The 14,311-nt window shown below is 53.7% G+C and overlaps 1 protein-coding gene across 1 annotated transcript in view; it reads right to left on the reverse strand.

Moving 5' to 3' along the window:
- Ccdc88c (coiled-coil domain containing 88C) overlaps positions 1-14,311 on the reverse strand; it is a gene marked incomplete at its 5' end in the record, with an annotated part of 122,702 nt that overhangs the window by 102,460 nt on the left and 5,931 nt on the right. The window contains 1 exon segment of the mRNA XM_005390438.2: positions 11,249-11,357. Within this exon segment, the coding sequence (XP_005390495.1) occupies positions 11,249-11,357 (109 nt within the window).

The raw sequence follows: 14,311 nt of genomic DNA on the forward strand, positions 1-14,311 counted from the left end.
GTTATTGGAACTCAGGGAGAAGAGTCCAGCTAGCACCTCCACCGCACAAAGGAGGAAAGAGCTTGGGGGACATGTCACAGCCCCGTCTCTCGGCCTCCGCCCTGGGAGCCCTGGAGATTCTCACTTGTGCAGAGGAAATAAGGGGCCCTGCGGGAAGGGGTGGCAGAGCCAACGCCCTGTTCTGCCTCAGGACTGATGGGCAGGACACCTCCTGAGGCCCCCTTGGGGTGCAGACACAAAGGTCAAATGACGCAGAGGCAGCTGGACCACGGTTTACGTCCCCAAGGAAGAAACCCGGAAAAGGTAGAATAGGAAAGGAATGAGCGACAGATGCAAGTTGCTCTACCTTCCCAGGTGGCCCACACTTTAGCCCCCTTCCGTTCCCCTCAGAGAATCACTCTTATATCTGCTGCCCCAGACAGTCAACAGGATGGTCCAGGGTCACCAGAAACCACTGAATCTTCGGTCTCTGCCATCTCAAGCTTGGAGTACCCACAACTGCAGCCCACGAAAACTGCAGTTCTGCAAGCCCTGTCCATAAAATTCAAATGCCACAAATCCTCTGCCCCAAGACAGGAGGCTACGAGACCAATTTAGCTCCCAAAAGATGCCCAAACTATTATTTCCACAGTCGTGCAGCCACAATGCTGCACTCCACAGGACACAGCTACACCCGCTGCAGGAGCAGAAGAGGACCCTATTTTGTTACTGAGGTTTGGAAAGGAGGTATGCATGTTTTTTAGTGTTAAAGATATTAAGCCTAAACATTAGAAAGCTCAGGGGAGCCAGGCTGGCGAGACGAAGTTGAAGACAATCAATTTAATCTCCACCCCCAAAGACTGAGTCTCTGGTACCTGACATATGGCATTTCCATCAACAAACCCAACACCACATGAAAAGCCTGAAAGCCCCGCAGGTTGCAGGTCTGTGTGAAAACAGCAGGGTCCTAAGAGGGGGTTCAAAGCTGTGGGGGAGGGGGCCACCTCGCCTAAGCACTCTGGGCCTGAGTCCCCTCCCTGTCGGGGACAGGATGACTGTCAGCCCTGGGTCCTCCAATTATTCAACAGAATCAGCAACAGGTCAGGCCCTTTGTAGGTTCACTGTGGCCTAGAGGTAGGATTCCAGCCCAGGGCAATACAGTCTTCCCTGAATGGGATGACTCTGAATTATTTACTCCAAGTGGCGGCTTACACAGTTACGCGTCATGTCATTAACACGCTGAAGGCAGATGTGTCTCTGTGCTGGCTGGTGTGGTGAGAGAGAAACAGAAAAAGATTCACGCCCTGTTTTACGCGAGTCTCGTTATGCGGCTTTCCCTCATGAGATAGTGTGTGAGACGCTCACAGCACACACTAAGCTCAAAATGCAGAGATCACACAGGAGAAAAATGAGCAGCGCCAGAGCCAAGCACATGTGTGCACACGTATTCCCCTCATCCAAATCACCAGTGAACTGCCCTTGCAAGGGCCCTCTGATAATCCGGTCAGGGCTAAATGAACCAAAGTGCGACCCATAGGCGGGCTTGCCTACCACCCCTCTGCCAGACAGCTGGGCATTCTCGCCTCCCAACGAGCCTCGCTGCAGCATGGTACCAGCACAAGGCCCTCGTTTAGGCCTCCAGTCACCTCCCAGGTGGGCACCTCTCGCCAGATAAAAAGGACTCTAAGAGGTGAGCAACTTGCCCACGCCACAAACCCAAGGGGTGAACTCGAAGGAATCCACAGCTTGACTTTGAGCTCTGCACACAGGAGGTTTGCAGCTCCCCACCAAGTCAGCCTGGGACACGAGCCCTCACTGACTTCAGAAACTTGTTATTTCCTATGAGCCTCTCAACAACCCATAAGGCAACTATTGCTCACATTTTACAGATGAGGCTAAATGATACACCCTAAGTCACACTGCCGGCAACAGTGACACAGGAGTGTCTAGGCCCACGGCCAAGTTGAAGGACCCAAGCTGACAAAGCAGTACAGCTCTCTCCCATGGCTGCTGTCCCACCTACCATCTTGTCCTTTGTGCCCTGGCTTCTCCTTCCTGGCCATTCAGGTCAACAGGGCAGCTAACTTCGAGCCTTCCACTGAGAGAGCACACCTGCCAACTCCATCACCAAGGCCAGAGGCACCCAGCGGAGGGGCCGGGAGACCTCTCTGAAGGGACCTGCACCCACGTCTGCCCTCAGGGTTAACCTGCTGAAAACCCAACCCCAAACCCACAGACCTCTTGCCGTGTACACTTGGCAGCCTTGCCCCTTTACATTCCCTCAAAATATCACTGACAAGCTCAGAACTGGGAGATCCAGGGTATAGCCCTCTCTGCAGGCCTCACTGAGCCCAGCAATTAAGACAAGCACTTCTTTATTGCCTTGCTTTTCCTCTCCTTGCTGCAAAAATAAGACTGAGATGATCTCAGAAGAGACCAAGACCCTGAATGCCACAGCCAAGCAGCAGAAAATCTCTGCCTTTCCAAAGGGAACAGTTGAGTAACAAAAACTGTTATTAGCCCTGGATGCGGGCCACGCAGCCGGCCAGCTTTACAGAGCAACCATGCTTGCCTGGGCAAGTTCTTCCGCGACGCCTCTGACGAACCAGTTATAACATCAAACGTGCTGATCTTGGCACTTATACCCAAACTCAAGGCAAAGGACAGAAGATTTTTCCCCCAGTTTAAAACCTTGAGAAATCCGTTTCCCTCCTTTTTGCCACAAAAGGAACCGGTACCTTTCACCACTTCCTACCTCTGGCGTTGAGGATACGGCCGGGGAAGAAGCTCTTTCTAACGGTCAATGTATTCATGCCCACAAGCAGGGTTCTCACCAGGAGCTGAACAACACGCACCATCTGAAGCGAGCTGAGCTCACCGCTGGCTTGGAGGGCAGCGCACTTGTGCTTGGAGCTACCGTTTTACTGAAGCACCAACTAAGACCCCTCGCCCGGTGATCGGGTGACCACAGCTCCCAGCCCATCCCCAGTGACCTTGCCACTTCTGTGCATCAAATCCCTAATGGCACACACCTCCTTTTAAACGAACGGCCGTGAATGAAGACAAAAGCTGCGCAGAAGGTGCAAAGTCTGTACCCCACGCGTTTACCCAGCGAGGGACCGCGTATCAGAAATGTGACTGCAGGAGGAAATGCAATCCAGAGGAAGGACGGGAGCCTAGAGAAAGGTCCCGAGCTGTAAACTAGGGAGACAGCCAGCCTTTGGGCTGAAGTCCAAGGACTGAGTTCTAAGTATCTGAGCCCACTGCTATGCAGAACAGGGCAGAGCAGGAGAGGCCACGGGGCCTGGGTCTTATCCTCTATAGCTGGAGCAAAAGGCAGGATGCCTGCATCCACAGCTCATCCTTTCCAGAGGCCGAGGGACAGTGTGGCAGCTGCAGGACACAAGGAAAACCCCTGGCAATGTAAGGTCTGGACTCAAGGCCGGGGAGGAGACAACAGGGACCAGACAGTGTCTGAACGCGCGCGCACACACACACACGTGCACCTGCACACAGGCACATACATGCGCTCTCTCTTCCCCAGCGCTTTGCCTTTGAGTCTCCACTGCCCTGGCAGAACTCCAGCTCTGCTAATTACATCAGACTCACCTTTCACCCCTCCCCACCCGCTGCAATTAGCCCAGATTCTCAGCTTCCTGCTGCTCTGGGGAGAGCGGGTAAAGGGGGACAGCTGTTCCCTCCCCCAACTCCGGAAGTGCTGTTTTCAGAGGTGCCTGAGGCAACCCAGCCCCTTCCTCTGGGGCCACCAGCAGGCCTGAAGCCTGGTTAACAGAGGGAGCTGAGGCAGGCAATGCCTGGGTGGTGGCACCCCCGTCCTGGCCCCCCACACATGAGTGCAGGACCCCCAGTCTTCACAGGACAGTTTGCCCCACTGAAGTCATCGGCCTACAGAGTCTGGGCTTGAATTTTTAAGAAAACATTTCTCCAAGCAGCCAGTGACCAAGGAAACACGCAACTCTCCAGGCTGTTTCCTTATCTTGGCCAAGGGGCCTCAGTTTCCTCATCTGCAAAATGGGGCCCAGCAACTTCTTCCTCCTGGAGGGCATCAAAGTAATAAAGAAGGAGGTGGCTACAAAGCCCCAGGGTGGTTCCTGGATCCCAGCAGGGGCTTGGATCCCAGCAGAGACTCAGGCCCCCCTCTATCCCTGCCTCTCAACCTTTTGATTCTGCACAGAAATGAGTCCCCAAGTTCCTGGTTGCTATTCAGTAAGCCTTGACAGCATTTACTCCGACAACAAAAGGGAGGGGAAAAAAGAAAGGAAACCAAGACCAACCGGCAGTCCTCTATCTTGGAGAAACAAATCCTGCCTCCCAAGAGGCCTGGGACTGTGGCAAGTCACCAAGGGTCCTAGGTCCCTATTTACTCCAACCCTGACCAACAGCTGCACCTCTGAGCTCAAAAAAGCGTTAGGAACCAGCAAGTCAGGAGGAGACACCTTTTGTCAAGTGCAGAAAAGGGAACTCTAATGGCCCTAAAAGCTGTCAACCTCGAGCACTATCTGGCCCCTGTGTGGCTGACCTGAGCTCTGTCCCCCAGCCCCATTCGGTCCTACCCTGAGGCCTGCAGTGAGCAGATCGCTGCAGCCTTCTAGCACCCTGAGACCTCACTGGAGGTGGAACAGGACGAAAAGCAGGTGGCGGCCCAAGGCCACAGCTGAGGGCATCTGCCGGGCCAGTGGCCCTGTGTACCAGCACCTGGTCATCTGGGGTTCGCCCCTCGCCCACTACTCCTCCTCTGGTCCCTACTGTACTTTGTCCTCTCCTGACCCCCCCACCTGGGAAACCTCACCTGATGGCCAGCGCTCTGACCCTGCGGGTGCTGCCACCTCCTTGGCCAGAGGCAGTTCTCCCCTTCAAACCCTATGCACCCAGCTGTGACTCTCAGTCAGGTCTGCACCCCCAGCAGTCCTGTTCTGCAGCCTCCAGATCACCTGCACAACATGTCTGAAACCAAGCCAGCGTGCTCAGCCTCCTCAACCAGAGCCCGGGCCACTGCAGGTAGCAGCATCAACACCCATGGAGCCTCACCCAAGCCCCCAGGCTTGCCGTCTACATGGGAACCTCAGAACTCATCTTGGTCTCTCTGCTGTTCTTGCCTTAGTCCAGGCCGCCCTGAGCTGCCCTGACACCCCTCTCCTTCCCAGTCCTGGCCCATTCTCCATTTGGGTGCCAGAGTTTTCTCTTAAACTTTCCCTTCTCAAAATTCTCCTAAGCCAGGCATGGTGGCAGCACAAACCTCTAACCCCAGCTACTTGGGAGGAGAAGGAGGATCCTAGAGGAGCCCAAGTCCGAGGGCAGCCTGGCCCAACACAGCGTGACTCTGTCTCAAAACAAAATGTAAATACAAATAAAACCTAAAAAGGGGCTGGGGATTTAGCTCAGTGGCACAGCACCTGCCTGGCAAGCGCAAGGTTGTAAGTTCGATTCCCAGTATCGGAAAAAAAACGAACAAAAAACAAAAACAAACAAACAAAAAACCAAATAAAACCTAAAATAATATAAATTCTTCAGGGCTATGGATGTAGCCCAGTAGTACAGCACCTATTTAGTGCACAAAGGGCTTGGATTCAATCCTAAGAACAAGAAGAAGAAAATCGCGAGACCTCTGAGTCCATCAGGATGAGGTTCACGCCCTCCAGCCCATGCAAGTGCATCACCTCGGGGCATCCTGCCCTCACCCTTCACCGACTCCCCAGCCTCCAGGTTGCTCTACATTCCCAAGGCGTTCAGGTATCTGCTCTGCTCTGCTGCAGACATCCCCTCTCAGCCTGGCTCTTCAAGGGCAGGCCAAGTGTCACCCTCAGGCAGAGCTCTCCAGGGTCCTCGGCCCTTCCCCGGTCTGCATCCGGTGAGCATGCGGGGTCCCGAGCACACACGCGTGCCTCAACAATCCATGTGCTTACCTGCCCCTCCCCCACCCAAGTCGGGAGCAGCTCAGCCGCGGACAACAGCCTTCAGAACAGGAGGAGAAGCAAAGAACCAGGTGGTCCTCATGTCACACTCACCTCTGGGCCACCAGAGCCTCTTCACCCCACATTTTATCGTTCTGTACACCAGCAAGGGAATGGAAGGCAGGAAGGGGACCCGAGGGGCCCACTTCCCCAGGGTGCTCTTAAGCGGTAACTGACCACAGCGTTCACACAAAGGCCACGGAAGCCAGCTGTGTGTAAGTCCACAGGTTCCCACAGACAGAGCCAGTCCCCGCACTGGACCATTGGCTCCAGGCAGCCCCTGCCCGGCCCATCGTGACCTGTGATTTCTGCCCCTCCACAACCCCTCGGGGAGCCCTGCTAGCACAATCCCAAAACAGCAGTCCACGCTTCCTACTGCAAAGGAAGTCCGCTCAGACAAAAACGCACAAACCTTCTCAGGGACTGTGCTGCAGCTCACTGGGAGAACATTTGCCTAGCATGCCAGAGGCCCAGGGCTCGCAAAAACAAACGGAAAACATCTCAGGACTTCGCTGGTGGGGGAGACAGAAATCTCCAGTGTTCAACAGCAGCAGAGACCACTGCAACTTAAATACAGCCACAACTGGCAAAGGGTACAATCGGGCAATTCACGCTAGAAAAAGAAAGCCTACAAATCCAGCAGTAGGGGGAGTCAGGAGCAAAAGTCCTCAAAGTATTCACGCCCTTTGACCCAGGTTACTTCCCACCAGGAACTTACCCTGAGGAACTAAAAACATTCGCTGAAATACTATTTATAATTCTGAGGCAAAATGACTCAGGACTGATGATAACAGTACAGCTACACAATAAAGCATCATATAGGCACTGCAATTCATGTTGTAAAGAGTATAGAATGGCATAGGAAAATGTCCACGGCACCATAAGTGAAAGAAAAAAGCAGGTAGTGAGAGATGCGACCCACCTGCAGGAGGGGAAAAGCATTAGTATCAAAATGCTAACAATGGCATCCCTCACCGCCGAGACAGTGGGCGAATTTAATTTCCTTTATTATTTCCTAACCTGCAGGAAGAAAGGAGCTTTACAATCAAAAACACTATCTTTAATTTCCTCAGAATGTGAACCTCAGCTACAAAATCAAGGAGAGGCCTCTTCTTTAACCTTTGAAGTCCAAAGTGGAGAAGGTAATTTCTCCTCTGCAAATTCAACACCATGTGTTATTCATGAAGCAAATTCGACGAGAACCCACAGCGATGGTGCCGGATGCTTCGTCCCTTTGCACACGGTCCCTACACACAGCAGCTACGCACGCACATGCACCAGCGCTCACACACACACACACACACACACACCCTTTAAACCCCCTTGAACACACAAATGACAGCGCTGTGAGCTCTGCAGGCTCAATATGTTGTTGTCACCACCAATGTCAAACGCACACTTCCTTCTATTCTTACTTTTGACAGAAGTTTTTCATTTTTTAGACTGAGCGTGCACAGTTCTCAAGATAATTCTCATGTACGGCAGCCAGCCCATGCTAGAGGGGAACAAACGTAGAGAGGATCCATGCCCTCCCCTCCCAGACCCTGGCCAAGCTGCCCTGCTCCCTCTGGTCACCGCCCCATCTACCCTTTCCCTTCCTCAGCACAACGGCTGCCAGGACTCTGCCTTCCTGTCTGAGGGCTGACAAGACATGTGTGAAGGCAGAGTCACCTGTGACAACCAAGCTCCTCCTGCCCCGGCAGGTGGCTGCAGAAGTCCCTCTAAAACCACTCTGGAAACAATCTGACCAGGCAGTTCTGGCCAAAGGTGCTTTATAGTCACCAGGGGGCTTCATAAAACAGACCCCCCCGCCTTAACCGGCATTTCTAACCTGTTCCCAGCAGTGAAGATGCTGCTGGCCTGGAACGCTTCAAAAACCACTGCTCCAGCTGGGCGTGGTGGCGCACACCTGTCATCCCAGCACGCTAAGAGGCTGAGGCAGGGGAATCACAAGCTTGAGCCCAGTCTGGGTAACTGAGCAACTTAGTGAGACCCTGTCTCAAAATAATAAGGGCTGCGAACGTAGTTCAATCCAAAGGTCTTGAGTTCAATCCCCAGTACCAAGAAGAAGAAAAACAGTACTGCTTCTAGTGCTCTGATCCTCAGTTTTGTCTAAGCAGCTAGGATGCTTTTGAAAATGTAGATTCCAGGCCCCAGGCCCCAGAAGGGCCCCAAAACAGCAAGTCAGGGGGAGGCCAAAGCATAGGTGGAGACACCGGTGGTCAGACAGAACTTGACCACACTGTCGTATGCTACAGGAAAAGGTCCAGACCCCTTGGTCTCTATGGGCAGTCAGAGGTCAGCAAGAGCTCCCTGTGAAACAAGCTGCTGCTCTTCAGGAGGGCCCCAGGACTCCCAGAGCGCCCCTGCCCTGCTGTGCCACAGAATGGGAGGAGAGCAGAACTACAGTCTCCAGGCAGGGAAGCCACAGGGCTGGGGACTGGGCTCTTGTGGCTGTCAAAAAGGCCTGAGAAGGAGTCCTGTCCCCTAGGGTGTCCCTCCTGGCTGCCCCCACACCTTTGTCACTTCATTCCCCCAGCAGAGCTACTTTCCAACCAGGAGGCCGGGCAGCCGTGCTTTAGGAAAACGTCCATAAGCGCCCTTCACAACTATAACCAAGCATGGGAAGAGGCAGGATACATAACCGTGCCCACCACGGCGAGACTCGGGAACGAAACGCGGCCGAGGAGACCTGGGGGCAGCTGCTGGGAGCTGTTTTGCCTCCACCTGTTTCCCAGGCTGTTTATCGAACGCATGTATCATTCTATGGTGAGAACTGGACTCGACTATAAATCAGAAGGGAAAACTACACAGCAGGACACTGCACAGGTTCAGTGCCAGCCCTGGACACATCCAAGCAAGCAGGACGTGAAGGCAGTGACCACTTGGTGGTCGGCAGCAGGAACTCCCTGCAAGTGTCCCTGTGCTCTGCTCCGCTCCAGGGCGAGGCCACCCACACTCACAAGCCCTGCTCGCAAGCACTAAGAAGGCGGAGGGAGCCTCCAAGGATGCAGGGTCCTCTTCCTGCCCCAAGCCCTCTGGGGCCGTGTCTGGACCGCTTCCCATCCTCCGGAACTCCACACAGCAATGTCTGAGGATGACATGCCCCACGGGAGTGCTCCACCTCTGAACTAACCCTCTCCCGCGTGGGTGTCAGGTCCTTTGGCCCAGCCCAGACCTGGACCCTCGGAGTTGCTGATCGCCGGGAGCACGAGGCTCACTGGGCCAGCAGGACCCAAGGACAGTATCTTCACAGCCCAAGAGCTGCAGTGAGCGCCTGGCTGCTCCAAGTGATTCCCAGAGAGCTCAGACACCTCACCTCTGTCTGATCTCCCTCTGCCATCGCAGAGACACGGCCTCCTCTCAGCCACACCTGGGGCAGGACACACACTTGGCTACTGCCGTGCCTGTGATTCCGGCCAGCCCTGCACACTAAGCAATCACTCTACCACTGAGCTACACAGCTCCTCCCTTCTTTGTTTTGAGACGAGGTCTTCTTAATTTGCCTAGGTTGGCCTTGAACTTGTGCTCCTCCCGCCTCAGCTTCCCGAGTAGCTGAGATTACAGGCGTGCGACATCACACCTGGATCCGACTTTCCACCTCTCACGTTCACATCCTGCTCAGTTTTCTTCCGTCTGGAATTTGGTAAATAAATCTTTATTTGACTAACTGTGGGAAACTGACCCAACGGCATCAGGGACAGTAGTCCCTCGGGCACAGTACTCGGCTCTACCCAGACACCCTCTCCTCTTCTCTCCTTCCTGTGACCCTCCAAACTTGGAAACTCAGCCACTCACGAAACTCCATTTAGGAGCCATCTCCTGAGAACTCATCCCTACCTCGCCCCACACTACACTGGATCAGGGGTCTCATCTCCTGAACCTCTGCCGCCACCTGCTTCCTGCGGCACCTGGCACACCGCACACGCATACTCGCTTGCTAAGAGTGGCCTTGTACTCATGGACCCCAGATACCCAGCTCATGTGTAGCACCTTCGCTTCTGCCCAGTGGTCACAGGGAGGCCCAAGCTGAAGTCCCCTGCCCACAGCATGCCTGGCCTGGAGTGTGGCTCCCCTGAAATAAACCACTTCGGCCCCCAGAGCCAACTCCCCCAGGGCTCCCAGGCCTCTCCAGCGCTCCTCCTGAAACATCTGTAACGAGAGGGACAGAGCCTTTGGCGAGCGATGCTCAAAGCCCACGGAGCCACAGTCCCAGCAGTGTGGACCGAGCAGACGGCCCGATGGAAACAACCAGGGCAGACAGCCCGACACTGCCCGCCCCTCCGCTCCCATCCTGCTTCAAACCAGGTTGAAAGAGAAGCAAGGGCTCCCACAGCCGCCACGACCCTGGGCAGCAGCTGGGCCCAGCACCAGCCTGGGCCATGACACCGCTGCCCAGCAGCCTACCCAGTGGCCCCCCAGGTGGGCCCAGAGCCAGCAGCTCAGGCACAGGGAAGAGAGGACCCTGGGTGGCCAGTGCCTCCTCACGTCAGAAGAGACCTCACAACGTCCGACGACGAGGAGTCCCCAGACGCCAGCACCAGGCACAGTTACAGCCCAGGAGGCTGAGTGCTAAGAACAGGTCTCGGGACAAGGTCTGGCCGGGGGTCCGGTGAAATGCTGGCATGAGTGTGGAAAGGACTTGTTCTTGAACTATGCTCCCTAGGGTACTGGAGGGGGAAGAAGCACCCACGCAGAGAGCACTCAGGTCTCCCAGCCCCAAAATAATCAGTGACAACAGCTGGGACCTCAAGAAAAATTGTATGGGGGAGAAAGTGTCACTCCCAGGAAAAGGCTGGAAAACCCAGGCTGAGAGTCTCAGCTGCAGTCCATGCCCTTCCGGGCTGGCCACCCAGAGATCACGCACCACCAGACGGGCCCAGTCTGCCTTCCCTGCAGGCCTGCTGTGGTTGACCCGTGGGCATACACTCATCAGATGCGGTGCCATCCGGACAGCCCTCCATTCTTGGCCCCCAACAGTCCTCTGGTTCCTTCTCTCCCTCGCTTGTACAAGAGTCACTGAGCCAGGGACGTGGACAGGAAGCTCCTTTCAGAGTCCCCGCTGCCACGTGGGGGGTGCAAACCACTAGGCTCTCCGGGTCCTTGCGCCGTGTGGCGTGAACCTTCCCACAGCTCAGAGAACGTCTGCTGAGCAGTGAATCCATGTGACAGCTCCCCACACATGAAGCCCAGGAAAGGGTTCCAGCCAGTGCCAGGTCAGAGAGCCACTGGCTGAACTCACACACCCTTTCCATGAGGCTATGCACCGGGACTCCGGAGAAGGCAGCATGCCTTACCTGATAGTAGGTTTTGATGTTCCGCACCAGGATGGTCAGGTTCTGAATGCGAAGGTTCACGTCGTTGTTGACGTGCTTATTGATGCGCTGGTTGGTCGGCCTGGGATCTCTGGGGAAGAAAGAGGTGAGCAGAAATTCAGTCCTCTGGTCCCGAGCCTCACTAGTCCCGATGACTCCAAGGCCATGACAGTGTGACTAAATCTAATCCTAACCAGGAACGGGGTGAGCCAATCACCTTTCTCCTCCCACACCGGACACCTGGCCCATCACTGTCCTGATCAATGCTGCCTCCATCTACCACCATAGCACCAGTGGGGGATGTCCCTGTCACTGCAGACCCAAATGCCAAGCTGTACAAAAATCAGTACCTTCACCAGAAACATACTCCAAGATCAAAAGCAATCCATGTGGAATATTACGAAAATCATAATAAAATCATGCTGTTCCGCTTAACACAGGTCACGCTTTCACATCTACATTGGTCTTAGGCTGGTCCTGCCTACAATTTACATCCCAGCGACACAATTCCTCCATGAATACCTGGCACGCTCAGTCTGTGACACACTACTGTGCAAAAGGCACCCTGTAAGAAATGCTAAGAGACACAAACCCTTTGTGTGGGGAACCCCCAAAGTGTCACCGATCTTCCAAGCTCAGGCAAAAGTCAGGTTTGGCCGTGATGAGACCAGAAGTCTATGGCAAGTGATTTACAATTTCACTCATCCATATGCAGAATATTTTTTCTCAAAATCATCCGCACTGGGAACTGGTTCTGATGATCAGAGAGCACTTAATGGAGAGCGGTTAGCTGCCCCCACCCCCGCCTGATCTGCAGCTGCTTTTCATGACAAAGGCCGGCCTCCCAGCCCCAGTCCCAAGACACCCCAAGGAGGGCAAAGCCTGTCTTCTGCATTTCATCTGTCATCTAAGCCCCACAATAAAGGTGCAGGGCCTCCTGGGGCTGCTGCAGGGGAGGCCAGGAAATAAATCTCAATGCCGTTCAGCTCACAGCCAACAATAGAAGACCGAGAAACAGAACAACAACAACAGAGCCTACACAGCAAAATAACTTCAGATGATACTGGAAATATAAGCTTTTTTGTAACACAGGCTGTTAAAGTTCAACCTTTAAGTAAATATTTCACTTCCACGCTGTGAGTCTCTAGGCAGTATCACCAGTATGCAAACTCTCTCACACAGTACCATCAGCATAGACTTCATTCAGTCATTTTATGTCCCCTAAAACAGTCCCACAGGTCCCTTGGGGCAACCTCTTTTCAACTGTCAGGTAACAGCATTTCTTACAGTTCCCGAATAGTAATGGCATCTGGGTTATTTGTTGTTTTCTTTTTTTGTTGTTCATTTTTGAGATAGGGTCTCGCTATGCAGTTCAGGCTGGCCTTGAGCTGACTTTGTAGCCCAGGCTGGTCTTGAACTCGCAATGATCCTCCTGCCTCAGCCTCCTGAGTGCTGGAATTACAGGTGTGCACCACCATGCCCGGCTAGTAATGGAGTCAGATGGCCAAGCTATTCTCATGTTACACGTCACTCCTGGAGCCACTGATTACTGAGAAAATAAAGGTTTAACACTCTAGTAAAATTAATTTAGGAAAAGAGGTGGTGGTCAGAACTTAAACCATGGGGGCATTTTTAGAGGCAAAACTGTTTCTAGCATCATAAAATAATTTCTAAGAAAATAATAATAATTTCTCTTAAAGGTGTAGTTCCTACCCCTTGACTGTAGCTACCTTAAGAGACAAGAAGCTCGCTCCACAATGATAAATGCATGGTTCAATAAAGCAGAATTTAAGAGACGATGCAGGGCTTTTTTCTGTTTTAGCGTCGCTGCAGTCCCAGATTTCCGAGTGAGCGGCAGGGGCCTGAGGCCTGGGCACACTGTGCACGCCCACTCAAGTGCAAAGGAACACGCACACCCGTGTTCCTTCCATCACAGCGTGAACACCTCTGACCGTCCCTGCTTTTGTTCTGCCCAGTTCTGGGAGGACAGCTAACCGAAGCAACACTGCACAAGAGCCCTGGCACCGCTGTATGACTAATTAGACCAATTATTATGATCATCAGTACTCCCTCATTTAACTAAGGCTCCCTAGGTAAAGTGAGGGTATTAGGGGACCCATCAAAACAGAGTCCTGGGCTGGAAATATAGCTCAGTGGCATAAGCGCCTGCCTGGCAAGCGCAAGGTCGTGAGTTTGATCCCCGGTAACACACACATACACACACACACACACAAAACAGAGTCCTGGGGGCCTGGGATATAGCTCAGCACAAGTGCCTGCCTGGCAAGTGCAAGGTCCTAAGTTCGATTCCCAGCACCAAAAAAAACCAAAACCAAAAGCAGAGTGCCGATGCTGGGCAAGGAAGGCACAGCTCCATCTCTACCCACCCAGGACCCCCAGCCCCCACCTCCCCATGCTGCAAGAAAGGGAGCTAGGGGAGAGACTTCAGTTCTGGCCACAGGTCTCTGGGCCTCAGTGTGCTCATCTGCAAAACAGACCCAGGACCTTTCAGCCTTGAAAGGTGCTGCGTTAGCCAGCTTGGACTCTTCCGAGCTGTACGCCAGGGGGACGTGAGGAGCCACTGTGCAAGCACTGCCCCAAGTCCTTGTTAAGAGCACCATCCTCTCCACACGACAGCCCCAAGTGTTAGGACCCCAGGACGTCAGGACCTCAGAGGACAGGCGACAGGCAGGCAGGTGCACACGGCAGCCGGGACAAAGCTGGACGGTCCCAAGTCCAAACCACAGGGCTTCCTTTTCATCAAAACTTGTAAGTGGAAAAAAGGAAATTAACTCCTGCTAGAGTTTTGTTTTGTTTCTTTTTTGAGACAGAGTCTCACTTTGTCGGCTAGCCCTGAACTCACCATGTAGCCCTGGCTGGCTTAGAAGTTGCAGCAATCCTCCTGCCTCAGCCTCCAGAGTGCTGGCACTTCAGGCATGCATGACCATGCCTGGCTCTTACTAGAACTTTAAGGGAGTTAGAATTTTGCAACTTTGTCCTTCCCCTTTGGGAAAGTCAGACTTCAACTGTTGGTCATATTCCAAA

This window comes from Chinchilla lanigera, unplaced genomic scaffold (assembly GCF_000276665.1).
Source record: "Chinchilla lanigera isolate Chin_1 unplaced genomic scaffold, ChiLan1.0 scaffold00037, whole genome shotgun sequence".
In the NCBI taxonomy this organism is placed as follows: Eukaryota; Metazoa; Chordata; class Mammalia; order Rodentia; family Chinchillidae; genus Chinchilla; species Chinchilla lanigera.